This window comes from Anastrepha obliqua, chromosome 3, assembly GCF_027943255.1.
Source record: "Anastrepha obliqua isolate idAnaObli1 chromosome 3, idAnaObli1_1.0, whole genome shotgun sequence".
NCBI lineage: Eukaryota > Metazoa > Arthropoda > Insecta > Diptera > Tephritidae > Anastrepha > Anastrepha obliqua.
Genome location: NC_072894.1, coordinates 44,200,141 through 44,220,234, shown reverse-complemented (window position 1 = coordinate 44,220,234; position 20,094 = coordinate 44,200,141). Strand labels below are relative to the sequence as shown.

Below are 20,094 nucleotides of genomic sequence, written 5' to 3'. Positions count from 1 at the left end.
TAAATTAAATAAACAGTTAAAGTGCACTTGGGATATACAGTCAACCACACCTAATTGTATTAAAAAATTCGAATACACGATTTTTTTGTAAAGTGTTACATATTTCGCAATATTTTGTGAAAATGGAAAAACAGAGTATGCAGATATTTCAATTATTTTGTTTCATTTCATTTTTCAACATAAAATACAAAAAGTATTCACTAATTTCATGCAAAAAAAAACAAGAACCTGCAGAGAATTCATCCTGCAGCTTAAATTAAAGAGAGGTTGACATAAATCAAAAGCAAATGGAGGGACCTACAGTTGTAAGTCAACTCCGAACGGCACACATAGGAGTATTTCAGTCCACCCATTATCTGCCTTCAAGAAGATAGTTCTGTGATGAGATTCGACATATTTTTTTTCGACTTATGACCGGCTTTTCCATACAATTACTCCTATGTGCAGCAGATGCATTTTATGGAGAGCTTTTTCATGGCAGAAATACACTCGGAGGTTTGCCATAGCCTACGGCCGCTATTAGCAAAAACTCTTTCTTCATTTTGGTGTTTTACGGAGATTCGAAACTACGTACTCCGAATTCCGAATGATAGTCACGCACCAACCCATTAGTCTACGCCGGCCGCAAATTTTATGTACACCATAGAACCGCGTACTTCCATAGAACATTGTGAGTTGGTGTTGGAGCATTTCAAAAAAGGAATACCGTATCGTAAAATAGCTGAAATTGTACACTTTAGTTTGTTAACAGTTCAGCACATTATAGATCGTTTGATGTATGAAAATTGTGTTGTAAATAAGGGACGTCAGGCCCAAAATAAAACTTTCAAAGAGAAAATGCGTCAGTGGTTAGTGCGCCAAGTGAAGAAAAATCCAGCAACAAGCGCTTCAAAGTTAACTGAAATGGCCAAAAAGAATTTAGGTAAGACTTCCATCCAGACTTTGTAACAGCCCGTAGTAAAGTTTTTGTAAGTGCAAGAAATAGAAGTAAGAGATTGCAGTTTGCGCGCGACCATCTAAATAAGACATCAGCATCTTGGAGGACTTTTTGCAGACAAGTGTAGAAGACAGTAAAGATATATCTCTGTGATAATTCTGGAAAATTCGTGAGTTTTTCTCTTTTGATGATTGGGCTAATCGAGTGCCTAATTATATTATTTCGGAAAGGACCTTTCTTGCAGGTGATGCAATATGTGTGAATGAATAATAAATGTTTGTATTTAATTGTTTGTATTTTAATTTTAATTGAAAGCAAAATTAATAAAAACATTTTTCTAATAGCGGTCGCCCCTCGGCAGGCAATGGCAAACCTCCGAGTGTATTTCTGCCATGAAAAAGCTCCTCATAAAAATATCTGCCGTTCGGAGTCGGCTTGAAACTGTAGGTCCCTCCATTTGTAGAACAACATCAAGACGCACACCACAAATAGCAGGAGGAGCTCGGCCAAACACCTAACAGAAGTGTACGCGCCAATTACTTATTTTTTTTATTTAATTGCCCGATTTCCTTTACGTTTTCTTTATAAAAAGTAAATCGATAAATCTTTCTTATGGATACACTTAATTATGACTAAATTGTTTTAAAAATTCACTATTTGCGCTTCGGACAGTGAAGCGCTCGACACAACAAAAAAAGAGGTTGTCTGTAAAGTCGGTTTACTGACGATAGTTTAACGTGATAACGTCATAAGAAAATACTGATTGAATGGTTGCATTTTTCAAAAGAAAATTTTAATTTTATTTGTTTGATATATATTTTGTATGGATATAGAGAATGAGTTAACATTAACATAACATATACTTTAACATAACATAACATAACATAACATAACATAACATAACAAATTACCCCGTATTAAAGCACTTATCAACAGCTTTCATTTGATACCCATATTGTACATACACAACCAAAGGTTACCCGGGTCCACGTTTTGACCTATATCTCGAGACCCCCGTCACGGAGCGGCATGAAAAATACTCTGTACTAAAGCATTCACCAACAGCTTCAATTTGATATCCATATTGTACAAACACATTCTAGGGTCCACATTTTGGTCTCTATCTCGAGACCCTAGTCACGGAGTAGCATGAAAAGTACTCTGTACTAAAGCATTCACCAACAGCTTCAATTTGATATCCATATTGTACAAACACATTCTAGGGTCCACGTTTTGGTCTCTATCTCGAGACCCTAGTCACGGAGCAGCATGAAAAGTACTCTGGACTAAAGCATTCACCAACAGCTTCCATTTGATACCCATATTGTACATACACATTCGAAGGTTACCTGGGTCCACGTTTTGACCTATATCTCGAGCCCTATTTCCAAAATAAAATAAAATCCATGTTACTCGTGGATGATGCAGCTTTCGAATGGTGAAAGAATTTTTAAAATCGGTCCAGTAGTTTTTGAGCCTATTCATTCCAAACAAACAAAGTTTTCCTCTTTATAATATTAGTATAGACAACATATCTTATAAAGTATATGGTAAATATTAATATACCATACATTTTTTCCTTCATATATAATAAAAAAATTAATAATAATAACATTAAAACAACAGGTATTATTAACAAACTTGGTTTTATTTTAAATTCTTCAAGTGAATCAAATTAATAATAATCAATAAGAAGGCATATGCAAATACAAATACGTGAATTTATATATGTACATATGCGCATATACATACATATATACGCTCACTTAAGTAGGAGAGAGCAAGATGTCGAACTTTGCCGTTCGTTTGCTTTGTTTGCTTTGTCGTTCGTTCCGTGCTTTCGCTTGCAGTTCATTCAATGCAATGAGCAAGGTAACGGCAATGAGCAAGGTAACTACATATGAGCAAGGTAACACTAATGAGCAAGGTAACACTAATGAGCAAGGTAACACTAAAGAGCAAGGTAACACTAATGAGCAAGGTAACACTAAAGAGCAAGGTAACACTAAAGAGCAAGGTAACACTAATGAGCAAGGTAACTACATATGAGCAAGGTAACACTAATGAGCAAGGTAACACTAATGAGCAAGGTAACGACACATTTTTTCGTGCGTGCAGCCTGTTAAATCGAATTATAAGACGTTATCACGTCAAAACAAAACAAAATATGAAAGTTTTGCAGAAACCATGGCGCTGATTTCTACACTTTTTAAATAAGTTAAGTACAATATATCCTTTTTTCCTACATCCTATTTACATCTTACAAAAAAGATTTAATTGACTATCATTTGTCGATATCCGACTAAACTGGCGGTTAGGCAACCAGCCTAGCAGCTCACATTCGAAAGTATTTCCAAACGCCAACCTAACGATAAAATGCTTGAGGCAACAATAAATGCTACACACACACAAATACATGGGCATGTATGTATGAGAAGACAAAAAGAATTCAAAATAAAATTCCATATATCAATAAGAGCCAAACTAATAAGACCAAATAACAAGAAAAATTGCAGAAGCGAATCATGAGAAAATTGCCTTGTGCATACTTTGAAGAATCAGAAAAGCTCCAGATAGTAAGAAAATTGTACACCGAATGCCACTGAAAAGCAGAAAAATACGAAATCAAAGTGAAAGAAAATATAACTTTTTGATTGATGCTCGTGTAAATACTAGTACGAATTCCACTGGTGAAACTGCAGCAAGCGCACAAAATGTGAAGATATGTCGCGAGCACTTGTGAAGGTACAACGAAAAAATTGTTTTCGTTCTTTTTATTTTAATTGAAATGATTCATGAGCGTGTATGCATTTACGGCAAACCCTGCAGGTAAATTCACTAGTGTCAAACTGATTTACTTTTTCTGATTTTAGAACAGAGGTCGGCAAAGCTTACTTGTGCGAACAATACACTCAACCCAAGTATTCTTACGCTGTTAAAATGAGTCGTTATTCTGACCCAAGAATGATAGAAACCAGATTGCGCCCATTAGAAAGTGCGTTACGTCACATTAGCTGAGATGTGCAGTTTTGCTAACCATTTGCTCTTTGCAATAAATTTAGTGCTTTTTTAAGCCCAAAATGCGAAAACTTTTCAGTTTGGTTTTTTTATTTAAAGCTACCGAAACTGTAAGTTAAAAAAATCTGTTTTATTAAACAAAAGAAGGCTAAAAAAGGTCACTCTGAGAAGATGTTAGTGTTAATGAAAATTTTTTGATTCTTATAAAATTTTATATTTTGAAAGTGTTCCATTTAAGGTTACGCAAGAATATTAAATCTCTTCTCTCTACTCTTCCTAACATTGAAAATCCCTTTACATATTTTAAAAAGCTTTTGAATTTATTGAATGTGAGTTAAAACCATAGTGGCGCAATCGTTCCTTCCGGTTCTCAATCCATAAAAAAAAAACTCACGCATACATATGTAGTTCTTTAAATAATTCAATAAAAATTTGGTATTTTATTTTCTTTAAATGGGCATTTTAATGCGTTCTTATATCCAAAGCCAGGCAACACTGCAGTAACGAGAGAGAGATTTTACTGGTCAATGTCATTCTTCTTCCTCTTTTAACTTTGACCTACATTATAGTCTCCTTTATAAATTCTGTTCGTACTGCCTAATCTAGAAATATTTTGCTTTTTCTGCCCACTTGATTTTTGCTGGCACCTTTTCGTTCCATTTCGAATTGATTGGGCTACAATTTGACTTAAAATCTTAGCCCAAAAAAAATTTCATTTTAGAAGACGTGGGAGCCTCTGGTTTCATATGCAAAGTTTTTTTATACAGGGTGGGCCATATAGCGTTTGTTTTTTGAACCACCTATTTTTTTGAGAATGGTAACACAAACGACATGTCAAATGTGCTCATAATTTACTTAAAGGTTTGACATTTCCGAAATGGGTCGCTATACGCTTGAACAAAATTGGGAAATATTGAAAACCTATTTCCAAAGTGGTGAGTCTTCTTTTTCTTTTCTGATTTTCACATTGGTGGCTACGTCAATAAGCAAAATTGCCGGATTTGGGGCTCAGAAAATCAACACGTTACGGTTTTTGGTCTGGCGACATCATCGGGCCACTTTTTTCGAAAATGAGCGAGGAGCCGCGGTTACAGTAAATGGCGAGCGTTACCGAGACATGCTCAACGAGTTGTTTCCAAAAATTGAAGAGGATGACATGGACGACATTTGGTTTCAATAGGACGGTGCAACTTGTCACACTGCCAAAGTTACACTCGAACTTTTGGCTACCGTTTTTGAAAACTGAATAATCAGCCGAAATTCCGATATCAATTGGCCGCCTGGGAGCTGTGATTTAAGCCCATTGCACTAGTTTTTGGGGAGCCGTTAAGGACAAATGCTATGCGAACCATCCAGAGACGATTGATGCTTTAAAACACGAAATCGAAGTTGCCATTCATGAAATTGGAGCCCAAACAATCGAAAATGTGCTTAAAAATTCTGTTGATGGAATGGCCTACTGTAAAGCCAGTCGTGGCACTCATTTGAACGATATTATTTTCCATTCATAAATGGCAATGTTCAGTCTTTAAAATAAAAAACAAAGTTTGAAAAGATATTGATTAGTTTTTTTTTTATAGCTGATTCAAAAAGCAAATTTTACATGGCCCACCCTATATATAATATAATTTAAGTATAAATGTGACCACACTCGATACCTGTTTCTAAATAAATAGCATAAGTAGGTGAGAGCTTCATCATTTTCTTTATTAATTGCACTTGCCAATCTCAAACACATTTGCATAGTATCCTCATACCAACACCGCCTAACTTTGGACAGCCCGACAGATTGACTTAAACATTATCCATTTTACACCTAATTGTATTTCCTTCTTTTCAAAAAAGTTATTCCATGTGAAGCTTAAACTTGACATTGCGGCGTTCTTCTTTTTTCTAGATGTTTCGGGAAACCCATTTTGAGTGTAAGAACCACCCCCAGGTGGCAGTACGTGTCTATTTTAATAATATCCTCTCGTCTACATATATTCCCATTTTTCTAGAAAGGTATAATATTCTAAAAATAATGTTGTCAGCTCAACGTTAATGATGTTTTTCGATTTGGTGTTATGTATCCTCATGACATCTGGAGTCGCAGTTATCACACCGGGACAAGTTCGTTGTGTGTTTAACAAGTTTAACTCACAATTGCAGAATTTTTTTCTCAGTGAATAAAGTTTTCTCTGCATGGTATTTATTCGCAGAACTCTTCACCTAGACGGAAGTATACAAACAGACAAGGCAAACAGGCATAAAAAGTTGATGAAAATTAATCGATTTCGATGTTTTGATGGATTTCAACAATAATCGTTTAATTTTTCTTCTTCTTTCACCTTTGGCATTGTTTAGACTTGCACAGTGTGAATGCTGTTATTAATTCTGATACTTGATCGTTATTTAGAGTTTAAAAAGGGGACGAGTATGTTGAATATAATTTTATTTTTTCAAATCTGAGATATTTTCTTTTAGCTGATGCAATAAAAGAATACGAATTGTTGGGCGCAATTTATTTGATTTGGTTGCTTTCCTAGTCGAATTAAAATAATTAATTGAATAATTAAAATAAAATTACTCATACAAATTTTATTTTCCTGAATGACTCCTTAAATGACTTCAAAAACTTATACAAACTAGAGGCAATTCAAACCCCAAACGGTTTACCCTATTTACTATTTCTATCGATGTGATGAATCGTGGAGCACATAGCGGCAGCGATTAAGTTGTAAAGAGTAAAGAGATGACCCGCACATATGTATTATGCATCCCGATTTGAAACAAAAACTGTATCCAGAAAAAGGTTCCCTCTTAACAGTGCAACGCACAGAATGAGGGCATGTATTGCCCCCTCGTCCACCAAATTCCCCAGATTTTTGCACGGGCATTAGCTGTCTGTTAGTTGGCTAAATGACAGTCCAGAGTATTGTTGACAAGCGCGCGGAAGCATTTTGTCGAGAGTAAGTGCGAAAAAAGAAAATTGATTTCAAACGTAATAGTGTGATTGCATTATATTTGGCTAAAAAATCACAACCAGCGGTTGTTCGTGAGCTCGAGCACCTTAAAGTAAATAAAGTTTTTGTTTATGGCACCATTACTCGTTACAATGATACTGGCAGCATCGCGAAACGTCCTGGAGGTGGTCATCAAAAGACTGCAACATCACGTGAAATGTTTCAAAAAGTGAAGAAGCGTCTCGAGCGAAATCCCCGACGAAATGTCAATCAAATGGCGAAAGAACTGAACAAGAAAAGTCAAGCCTTACAAGATCCAAAAGGCGCATGATCTCACACTAAAGCAGTAACATGTCAGAGTTGAGAGAGCAAAGGAGTTGCTTCGCTTGGCCGAAAGCGGTAAATTTCCGAACACAATGTTCTTTGACGAGACCATTTTTCAAATTGAGCAATTCGTAAACTCTCAAAACGATTATTTAACCGACCGTTCATACGAGAATTTGAGTCATCGATTGGCCACCAGGAGGCAGCATCCGCCACAGTTAATGCTTGGGGCCGCTGTAACCGTAAATGCGCGCTCTCCAATCGTACTCATCGTCTTGACGTCAAGGTAAATGCGAAATATTATCGGGGAAGTACTCTGGAGGTTGCTTTGAAGCTGTGGGCAAACAAAGGTTTCGGTTGCAGGCCATGGACGTTTCAAAAGGACTTGGCACCAGAGGTGAATTCGATAGATAATTCTTTTTGGGCCTTTTTGCAGAGCAAGGTTCGAACTAAAAAATTCAGCAGTCTCGAGGCGCTGAAAAAGACCGTTGTCCGCGAGTGGTCCCAAATGCCTACAAGTCACATTCGGTCAAGTTGCGATTCGTTTCTGGGCCGTCTCAAGGCCATAGTCAAGACATATCGAGCAAAATTAAATTGATTCTTACTTTTGTATTATTTTCACACATTTTTTACTTTGAATTGAATAAAAGTAATTTTCCAAACTAAATTTATGGCCTTTTTAATTGGTTACACTTTGAGTGCTGGACCCTGTATTATTATTATTCGGTTAAATGTTGTTTATTGGGTATTTCTTGATGTATTATTTTGGCAACTATCTATGTGTATACCCAGTGTTGGCTAGAATTGGACACCCTGCGGTAATGTGGTACATTGTTTCTTGGTATATTTGACACCTTCAGCATTTATTGTTAGTTATAATCGAGTCTTTGATTATGTATTTTTGGTTATTTTTGGTGAGGATTATTTGATCTTGAACGGCGATTATAAACTTTTCCGTTTCAGCTACTCGTTTTGTCAATATTTCCATAAGGTGCCATGTAACTATTTCTGAGCCCAAGCAGTTTTCTTTTCTTCAACTGTTGTGATTGTTGTTTCAGTGTTTTGTAGGTTTGGTCGGGTGTAGTGCTTATCTGCAAGGACTATTGCTTTTTGTTGATCGGATGTGTGAGTGTGGAAAAATTGTCTTAATTTTGAGACTTGGTTATTATAAGGGTTTCGGATATCAATGAGTCCTTTTCCTCCTTTTAGTCTTGGTATTGTAAGTCTTTGTGAACATGAGTTGGGGTGAAAGTACTTGGAGAAATATTCCTTTTTTTATCTATTTGTTGTTATTGTTTCTGTAGATTAGATTTATTTGTATTTTCCATTTATTCATTCTGTTCTGTAGAAAGTTTATTAATTTTGGGTGTAATTTTGTATATTTGATCGCCCTTGATTAGCAAGCTATGTGGCACGAATGTGTAGTATGAATGTAGGATTCATTGTTTTAACGTGGCTTGTTTCATAAGTGTTATGTCGATTATAAGCAGCTCTTTGCAGCCCTGCCTGTTTTTTTTTTTCATCCTTTTTGTTCATTGGTTATGGCGTTGTATTCTGTTAGATGAGTTTCTATTTTCGAAGGTTTTGTAGAGGTCATTATTTTATAGGTGTAGAAAGTCATGTTATTGGTCTTTAGTTGGAAGGGTTGGTAGTTTCATTTTCTTTGTTTTGGTTTGATGTATTATATGTTTTGCCTGGTGTAAGAAATTCAAGTAGGGTTTGTGGTCGATCTGGTAATTTATTAAATGTTTGTGCTAGAAGATGGGGTGTAGAGGTAAATTTTTTGTACCAGAAATCTTGAATGTTATCTATTTTTATTATGCCATTGCACACTGAGACCAAAACGAAATGATAACTCAGGCTACAGTGGCCTGTAAAGTAAGCAGTTAAAAGTCTTACATCTACTCTGCTGAGCGAAAGTATATAGCTTATCAGAAATTCCTCTGCCCGACGTTAGGAATTGTTTCGCTTGTCGCTGACCAATAGAATTTCGCCAGAATTCAACGAATTTATTCTCCTGCTACCAATTAGAGGTAAGTTTGCCACTTTTTTTGCTAGATGATCAGTCATTTCATTCCCCTCATATCCCTCATGTCCAGGAACCAAACCTAACAATACTACGCTGAAGTTCCCTAACTAGTTAAGAAGGCTCGGGCCGTCATATAGCATTTTTGAGGTGATTGTACTTGTTGAAGAGTTTTCAAAGCCGCCTGACTATCTGAAAGTATGTAAATATAGGTTAGTCTCGTCTTCCTATGAATACATTCCTTCACACATATCTCGACAGCATGTATTTCTGCCCTGCAGATTGTTGATTCCCGTCCCTAAATTTTAACCAAAATTTTACTAAAATCGTGTGCCAGCGCTACATATAGGCAATGGCTGTTGCGTTAAATTCAAATCAAAATAAATAAAAATAAAATATATACGCACATTTTAACATGAACAAGCAATATCCAATAATAATGCAATATTTCCCACACATCAAATATTCATTCGGTTTGAATTTTGCAGCAAAATTTGGTTCCATGCCTGCACACACAGGCACCATATATGCAGTTAATCGTATAAATCTAAGTCATGGTATGCTGGATTTCATTTTGAATTGATGTGCTTAAGTATATGTAATGTATGTAAGTGTGCATGCGTATGTGCGCGCGTGTACTTGAAAGCATGTCCGAATGAAGTCCTTAGAAATCCATGCAACACAAATCCTGAGCGCACTCGATTGATTTTTGAGCCTGCTGCAATTTGTGTGCATGGCGACGGGTCTTAATTGCTAATACCATTACTCTAGTTGCTACGAGGGTTGCTATTAATTTTTCTGGCCTTGGGCACTTCTTGTATTGTCAGGCGCCATCTGACGTTTCCACTGGAAAGTTTGACAAATTTAACCATGAAAGCACTCAGAATGTCTTGATGTGTTAGCCATATTGGTGTTAATTACAGTGGCTCTAAAAACAAAAAAAGGAATTAAACCATAAAAGTGCGATTACTTTTCACCATTTTCAACGTACATTTGCAAAACATGAATGCATCGTTTAACTATTGGGTTTGGGAATAAGTTTGCTCGTAAAATAGGTGCCGCTGCTGATACTATTTTTGTGTTCGCTCTAGTAATATACTGCTGATTTGAAGGTGTATAGGTGAGGTCTCGATATCAGTAGTTGACATTCGTTTGAAACGTAAAGATCCTTTTTTATCTGACGTCAAAAATGTCTACGTTCGTCTCGAAAAAACAGCATTTGCGCGAAGTCATGCTTCTTATTACATTTTAAAGAAAAGTGCAGCTGAAGCATGTCGTACATATTTTCATCAATATCATCAATATTATCAAATACAAATTGTAAAGAGTGGTTTCGACGCTTCCAAAGTAGCAATTTCGACGGGAGTGATAACGAAGAGCGAAAGGGCTTCGAAATTCCGAAACTTTGAAGATACTCAACTGCAATAATTATTGGATGAAGACGCATGTCGAACCTTTGATGACATATCTAAAGAGTTGGATGTTGATAGATCAACCGCCGGTAAACGTTTGCATGCGATGGGAATGGTCCAGAAAACAGTTAACTGGGTGCCATATCAATCGAAGGAGAAGAATATCGTCGTTTGGTGGCGCGTGAGATGGTTCTAAGCGTCGAAAAAGTTGGACCCTGCTAAGTGAACCTGGTCCATCGACAGCGAAAAAAATTATTCTCTCTTCAAAGGTTATGTTGTGCATCTGATGGGATCAGAAGGGTGTCATCTATTATGAACTCCTTAAACCATCTGAATCTATCACTTGGGATTTTTACTGACTGCAGCTAATACGTTTGAATCGAGCTCTGAAAGAAAAGCGGTGAGAATGGGACAGTAGACATGATAAACTGATTTTACTGCATGCCAACGCCAGGCCACACGTTGCTAATTCGGTACAGAAATATTTAGAAGAACTGAATTGGGAAATCTTGCCCCATACGCCATATTTCCCAGACATTGCACCTTCGGATTACTACCTGAACCGATCAATGCAGTCAATAATTATTAAAGAGCAGTTTACTTCTTATCAGGCATCGCAAACTAGCTCAAAGAATGGATCAAGTCAAAAGAACTCGAATTTTTCGTCAGAGGAATCCGTATGCTGCCTGAAAGATGGAGGAAAGTTGTAGCTTCCAATTGCACATGGTTCACATAGTATTATATATTATTTAATTGTTTAAATAATTCGTAACTTTGGCTAAGAAAGGACGAAAAGTTATTATTCCTATATCCAATAAAATCATTATATCTACAGAGAACAAGACAAATCCTTTAAGACCATCGACGTGGTCCCTACTCGTTTACCAACGAAAACAGTTAAGATTGTCCGAAATTAATTGTTGTGCTAGAACATATCGATGATGCGCGCCAAATGCTTGCGCAAGATCGTCAAAATAGGTTGGGCAAAATACTTCGAAAATTGGTTCAAACGAATGATAATCATGGAGAATATTTCTAAAAACAGTAAAACCGATTTCAATTACTAATATTAATTTTTCCAAGTGTTAAGCCAGAAATATATATGGGAACCCTCGTATTTTCAAATAATTGTTGGTGACAATTAGTGCTATCAATTCTTCGGTTTTCTTTCTTGTACTTTATTTTGGCCTTGCTCAAGTATGTTTTGTTTGCAAAGTTACAACAATCTATTCACTAAACCAGGCCAAAGTGAGCAAAAATATTAAAAGTGGGATTGAAAAGCAACGGCATTTATATATGTACATACATGTATGCTTGTATACACCTACACATAACATCAACCAGAGTTTGAACATTTTTTATGCCCACTAACATACACATTTTGAGTATTCTACCCAAGGTAAAGAGTTGACCGGATATATTGGAAATATCAATTTGATTACTCTTCCGTGGAAGGTCTGCTTTCACCTCGAATTGCTGTCTTTAAACCCTTTAGATTTGTCGAAGTATCCACTCTTGTCAGATATGAAGGTTAGGTTGAAGCGGCTGTCCACTATAAAACACACTAAGGCTCATAGCCCATCGTAATGCCGCGTTGCTGTTATCACTCCTAAATCGAAATAAATAAAAGAATTCAATTTTCTAGATAAATTTCTTTATCGTAATTATATTCTGCATATTATGATTAATAGTAAGTCATGTGCGAAAGCGTTTTGACACCTTATAAAGTCCTACAAGACTTGCACGACGGTACCAACTGCTGGATGAACTGGGAGCGAACCAATTTATTTGCCCATTTTTTTCAATCAAACTTTGTCCGTGGTAATGGTGACTGTTTGCTGTTTCACAATCTGACCAGTTTTCATCCTTTAATTTTGGTAATCTCCAGTAGAGAGGAGGCATCTCAGCAAATAAACTATATTATTGTAATTCACTTGAGCGTCGGGCATCTATTCGTTCTCCGCCCCCTATTGCTGTCTCTATTGCTAATGAAAACTAAGAGCATAGATATTGCTACAATTTTGAATGCTCTGCCTCTGCTGGTTTGAAGCTCGCCTCAAATAACAACAATAATCTAAGCAACACTCGTAAAGCGCCTATAATTGTTGTTGGAAGCAACTTAAATACAAATCTCGATGTAGCTGTCCGACGGAAATGGCTGCATCTGTCATTGTTTAAGCCCACAGTTTCGACTAGTGATATTGTGACCTATATCTCGAAAAATACTAATGTTGCTCCGGCACTAATAGATTGATTTAAATTAATTGAGAAAGGCATAGATTCTAGCACTTTATCTAGACGTAATTTTAAGATTGGCTTCTCTACTTCAACATAAGTAAAAAAAAATACCCTAAGTTTATATTATCACAATATTTCTAATATGCGGACAAAGCCAAAGATATATTTTTATGAATATGTTGCATATATCATTGTTGAGATTGAGTCATCGTTTAGGACTTTTGTGATGCTGAATTTTTTGATACAAATTTATTTAGTGCCTAAAGATAAAGATAGAGACCATATCAAAACTAGATGCCCAAGAGATAGGGCTTTGTCAGCTATTCACTACTTGTCAGGGATTCACTACTTGATTAGATTTGTGTTTGCATTTGCGGCTCATTTGGTAGCCTCTTCATTTGTGCGCCATGCATTCCTCCTAGTAGTACTGATTCACGGTATTGCGCTCATGTAAATAATATTATTGATGTACTCGTATATGAAAATACCATAAATAGTCGACCTAGGTTGGAATATGTATCATTTATTTGGAACGGGTACAAAATATGTTTCTTGAATTTTCCCTAAGATCTTAAAATGTTCCTGTCCCAATTCCCTCTTACAGCTCGTGCTTGCTAATAATTGGATTCAAGTCGCTTGAGTGCAGAAAGTGGATTCAATCGCTTCCTTTTGTATTTAATTTAATTGAAGGTCTCATTGATTATGCGTTTCTTTTGCAATGTAATTAACTTTCTTATTCCGTTGACAACTTTACGAAAGCTCTTACCCGTTTTATCTCAAGATATTTGAAATCAATTTCGAGTTCAATGCAACTATTGCTCGGACTCTTTGTGAATTCAATGAGATCTCGAAATTTTGCAATTACTAAAAATCAGTTCTCTTCTTTGTTGAATGCATCATTTAATTCGCTAATATAATTGTTGTTGTGTTGATCAGTTTTTTTTTTGTTTTTTATTTAAGCTCTTTTATTATTTTATTAATAAATGGTTTATATTACCAATAAGTCAATAGTGAGTAAGAACTCTTGCAAGTTTGACTAAAATTAAATAAATAAATAAGTGTAAACTTTTCAAAAAATTTAGAAGATCCTTGATTTCCACACTACTGAGGTCTTGCAATTCATAAAAAATTGCCTGTCTAAAATGATAAATCTAGGATCTCGATTTTTCTTTTTTTATCTCCGCATGGCTGTCATTGAAAATGTACTTGTAGATATCAGCTCTCGGTATAGTAGTATATAGTGTCACTATAATCGGGAAGCCGAAAACTAAAGGAAATCCCAGATGTTCGGATAGAGATCGCACGAAGTATGGCGATTAGGATGAAGTATTTTGTTAACCTCCAACTTCAGTTTCAATAACGGTTCTTCCAAGATTCAAGTGAAATTTCAAAATAATTCGTTTTCGTGTATCGTTTGGAAGGCGAAGTTCCTTAATGTATAACCGAATTGCAAAGTGACTGCCCTATGTCCTTGATAGCCTCACGAATTCCATCTTTGAGGTCTTGGATCGAAATAACATCTGGCAAATGACCACCACGACCACGCTTATAGGACAATATTCTTTTCGTGAAATTTTCTATAACCGAATTGCAAAGTGACTGCCCTATGTCCTTGATAGCCTCACGAATTCCATCTTTGAGGTCTTGGATCGACCCTGGGCTGTTGGCGTAGACCTTCTCTTTCACGTGGCCTCAAAAACAAAAGTCCCAAAGTGTTAAATCACAAGATCTCGGTGGCCAACTCTTCGAGAGATAACACGGTCCGGAAAGTTTTCCCGTAAAAGATCAATAGTTTGGTTGCTTTTGTGGCACGTAGCGTCTTGTTAAAAATAAACGTTGTCCAAATCAATACCATCCACCTCCGGCCATAAAAATCGTTAATCATCTCTCCTGTTTAACACCAAACACCTGTTATCGGAAAACCCTTTATAATTACACATAAGTTAACTTTTTTGTATTTGGATACTGAAAATTCCAGTTAATCTAACATATTTCAGTAGCAAATTCGAAATTTTTATTTATTTCAATGTGTTTTCATAGAGGGGCGATTTAAGTTGCTCCATTACGCTTTTGTTCCTCTAATTAGTTAAATTTTCTAATCATTATATATATATATATATAATTGGCGCGTACACCCTTTTTGGGTGTTTGGCCGAGCTCCTCCTCGTATTTGTGGTGTGCGCCTTGTTGTTGTTCCACAAATGGAGGGACCTACAGTTTCAAGCCGACTCCGAACGGCAGATATTTTTATGAGGAGCTTTTCCATGGTAGAAATACACTCGGAGGTTTGCCATTGTCTGCCGAGAGGCGACGGCTATTAGAAAAATGTTTTTCTTAATTTTGGTGTTTCACCGAGATTCGAACCGACGTTCTCTCTGTGAATTCCGAATGGTAGTCGCGCACCAACCCATTCGGCGTCTGCATTTTACTACAGGAAAATTCACGCCTAGTTGATAAAGGGTGTTTTTTTAGAGGTTAGGTTTTCAAGTTGGCACTACTTTTTTCGTAGATGGTCTTTTTGACAGCTGTCACTTGATTTATGCTCAGTTTGGTTTGCCATTTCATAATGAATAGACTTACACCTGAACAACGTTTGCAAATCGTGCAAATTTATTACGAAAATAATGGTTCGGTTCGCGCGACGCATCGAAGAAAATTTTGTTCAGCGATGAAGCTCACTTTTGGTTGAATGGGTATGTCAATAAGCAAAATTGTCGCATTTGGAGTGAACATAATCCACAAGCCATTGCTGAGACGCCGTTACATCCTCAAAAAGTCACTGTTTGGTTTGCTCTATGGGCAGAGGGAATCATTGGTCCATATTTCTTTAAAAATGAAGCCGGCCATAATGTTACAGTCAATGGAGAGCGCTATAGAGCCATGATTAATGACTTTTTCGTGCCTGAATTGGACGATATTGATTTGGACGACCTTTGGTTCCAACAAGACGGCGCTACATGCCATACAGCCAACGCAACAATCGATTTATTGAAGGAAACTTTTGGTGAGCGCATTATCTCGCGCCGTGGACCTGTGGCGTGGCCTCCAAGATCGTGCGATATAACACCGCTGGACTATTTCTTGTGGGGCTATGTGAAGTCGCTTGTCTACGCAGATAAGCCCGAGACGATTGATGTCTTGGAAGAGAATATTCGGCGCGTTATTGCTGGCATACGGCCCCAATTGCTGCAAAAAGTGGTCGAAAATTGGGCCTCTCGGCTGGAATTTATTCGAGCCAGCCGCGGCGGCCACTTGCCCGAAATCATTTTTAAAATATAATGGCAAACCCTTATCTTTATAATAAAGCTAAATTCTTGGCCATAACATTAAATTATATACGTTTTATTTCATCTTGAAAACCTAACCTCTAAAAAAACACCCTTTATTTTCATAACTACTTTGAGTATTTCACTGCGTTTCTTTGAGTAACACAGCTGATATTATTTAAATAATTTAAGAAATAAATTAAACTTAACTATCTCTTATTTATGTATTAACATTTTCATTTATTTATTTATATATTTAATTCAGTCAAATAAAAAAAATTCTTTGCGACAAATGCCAATAAAACTGAAAAATCTCGGTAATAAAATTTGTCGGTAATATTTAAAATAGACCTGTAAATGAAAAATACTGAGTATTTTTTAAACATAACTACAGTAATTGAGTTATGAAAGTGCGCATTTAAGTAAATCGTGGGAATAATCCAAGTCGGTGCTAATTTCGTCACATTGCAAATCGATCAGCAGTCACGCCTCAATATTTGCACGTACACTGGCTATTTTAAATTCGACCTTTTTTATTAAAATTAAATGTACAGGGTAAGCGGGAAAGTCACCCAGCGACTTAAAGATATTATACATAAATAACTAATATTTCCTTAGACCCTTTGTTGGGTATTTGGCTTAGCGTTTGCCCCTATTTCTGGTGCGCCGCTTGATATTTTCTCACAACAGGAGCGACCTACAATATTCTGCCATTCGGAGGCTTTTTTATGAAAAGCTTTTTCGGGGCAGAAATATACTCTGAGGTTTCGAACTTGTACACTTCGGTATGATAGTTACTCGTATTATATTCGATTTTTCCATTACTTTCCTTCAGCTGTTAAAACATATTCTCCGTAATGGGATTTTGACTCGATCAAATAGAATCAAATTTCGAAGAGCCATACCAAATGAATTCGATGGCTGTTGGATGGTATTCGTTTCTTTCTTGGTCAGCAATTCACGGACAATGATGGCACATGCGACGGTGCGTTATATATAGCGGTGCAAAATCAACGAGTTGTTTTCCGACAAATCCTTCCTTTCACATAAACATTTTAAAACGCCCAAATAATAGTCCTTATTAAATGTCTGACCTTCTGGTGATGTACAAGAAGTTGTAGTGTACAATACCATTGTAATCCATAAAAACGTGAGCTTCGCTTTTGTTTTTGACTGAAAATGACGGAGTCTGGTTTTTTGGTCTTGGATCATTTGGAGCTCACTTGCTTGATGTCTGGAATGCGTGTCGTACTCATTAATCCACGTCTCGTCTCCAGTAGTCCAGTAGTGATGCGTTTGATAAATGTTGGGTTGGACTCAACCTTGGAATTCATGTCCCTCTTTTATCCCTCTTTTGGGACCAACCAGCAACACGCCCAAATAATTAACTACTTATGGACTACCTGTATGGATCCGTAAGTAATGTTCAAGACCTCTACCAGCTCTCAGATGGTTAATTTGCCGTTATTGATCAACTTTTCTTTCACTTGATTAATATTTTCATCAGTTTTCAATGTCAATAGCTTTCCACTATGTTAGTCATCCTCGATGAAATCACGATCTCTTCTGAGGCGTTCATGACACTCATAAAGTTTTGTTGGCTATTTACATTACCGAAAGAATTTGACAGCATTTATAAGATTTTTCGGCATACAAGTTAACACAAAATGCTTACCCACTAAACTCTCACCAAAGTGTTGCGCGTTTCCTAAGTCAGCGCGATCGTTCGTCTTACAAACAGGATCATCTTACAAACAGCCACAAAAGTCACACGAAAAACTTGCACGTGGCCTGAGTCAGCAATTCGTAGTCTTGTGTTAGTTCTTACCTAACGCAAGCAGTAGGGCAGCGCAGCGAGCTTCTGCAGTGCAGCGGGCGTCGGTAGCGTGGCTTCGGTACTACCTACTACTAAGTAGGGGTTATTTTTATGGTAAGAATCAGAATTAAGTTGGATATGTAACACGCCAGAAGTGAAAATAAATATTTTACACAATCAATTTTTAACACAAAATTTATTACAAGCTCATTGTTGCAAATTCAAATCCATTTTTTAAACTGTAAAAACCAAAAACGAGTGCACTGTTAGATTTACTGAAGGCAGCCTAACTCTTACAAATGTCAAGTAATGGCGAAACAATTTTGGTAGGAATGTTAATTACAGATGTGGCTGCCCAACAAAAAAAACAGAGCTCAAATCAATTGACTTAGAGCGTCACCTGTTTCGGCAACTTTTTGGTCAAGGCGGTTTATATTTGCTTAAATAAAATCATTAATGTTGAATTTGTTTGTAAAATCAAAATCAGTATAATAAAAGATTTTCATGGAATGGTGAAACACTGCTAAAAGGAAATTAGAACTTATAGGACCCTGTACAAGTGCATTTGACTATTACCACGCCCTCGTCACAAACAAGTGCATATATGGGCATAATTATAAGTGTTGCTCTAAACTAATCGATATGTGTAATTAGCAGCGCGGCATTAAAGTCGTATTAAATATGCGAATATTGCCTGGGCGTGAGCAATTAGTCATCATTCAAAACCAGGGGCGAGGCAAAGCCAATAAAGCAGTAAAATTACATTTGAAACCGATTAGCAACATTTCTGGGTATATAAAGGGGGTCACTTCGTGGAGTGCCGCAACAAAAACTAGAAAAATGGCATTCGAAGAAAAACCGAAAAATGTTAAAGAACTATTTCGCACGCATTGGATAGTTTGGAAATGGCTGGGCCAGGTGCCCAATCCAAAGTATCCGAAACTCTATAGAGTTTATGCGATACTCTTGAATATTTGCTTCAGCATCGGTTATCCGCTACATTTGCAGCTTGGCCTGCTAAACTTGTTAAAGTTGGAGGACGTATTCCTAAATCTGACCATAAGTGTGCCAGTTACCGTTTGCTCGTTAAAATATTTAAATATTTGGCGAAACTTAGATAAAATACGTCATTTGGAAAAAATGTTCAATATACTGTATACGCGCATAAATACACCTGACGAATGGAAATATTATCGAGAAGTCACCATACCGAACGCATTAAAAGTTTTGCACTTGTTCTATTTCATTTGCCTGGGAACAGCTGTAACCTCAGAGTTAACGCTTTTGGTAATGGGTTTCACTTATGATTGGCGCTTAATGTATCCTGCCTATTTCCCCTTCGATCCATTCGCATCGACCGGCAACTATGTGACGGCACATATGTTTCAAATATTCGGTTTGTTTTTGCAGCTTGCAGAGAATCTTGTCAGCGACACGTATGGCGGCATGTGTCTGGCTCTGCTGGCTGGACATGCCCATCTATTGGGGAAGCGTGTTGCACGAATTGGTTATGATAAGAATAAAACGTCAGAGGAGAATAATCGCGAGCTGTTAGATTTTATCACGGATCATAATATGTTATTTGAGTAATTACAAAAAAAAAGCTGAATTAATTCTTAAACAAAGGCATTTTAAATATATGGCACTTACTTTTTCTTTCAGCTGTCATCGCTCAATTGGCGAAATTATTGGTGTCGGTATGTTTATTCAAATAATTTCAGCCAGTCTTATTATGGGTGTGGTCATCATCTACATGGTTTTTTATGTGAGTAACGCCTTTGAGTACATCTACTATGGCATCTATTTGTTCGGCTGTGTAATGGAAATATTTCCCACCTGCTACTTTGGTACTTACTTCGAAATCGAATTCGACAAATTAACCTATATGCTATTTTCCTGCAACTGGATGGATCAGAGTCGTGTGTTTAAAAAGAATCTGGGCATTTGCCTAGAACAATCGTTGAAGAAGCGTGTTTTTCGTGTCGGTGGCATGTTTCGTATTAGTTTGAATATCTTCTTCGCAACTTGCAAAGGGGCTTATTCGCTTTTGGCAGTCGCATTAAGCATGAAATAAAATGGCGAAGAAGAAGATAATTAGAAGCTCAACTTATT

The 20,094-nt window shown here is 36.7% G+C and overlaps 1 protein-coding gene across 1 annotated transcript; it reads left to right on the top strand.

The window, feature by feature from the left end:
- Window positions 1-18,822: 18,822 nt before the first annotated feature.
- LOC129242382 (odorant receptor 59a-like) lies at window positions 18,823-20,063 on the top strand. The gene is made up of 2 exons (XM_054878990.1): window positions 18,823-19,568; window positions 19,645-20,063. Exons 1-2 carry the CDS (start codon window positions 18,823-18,825, stop codon window positions 20,054-20,056), a joined length of 1,158 nt encoding a protein of 385 aa, XP_054734965.1. The 3' UTR covers window positions 20,057-20,063.
- Window positions 20,064-20,094: the final 31 nt, after the last annotated feature.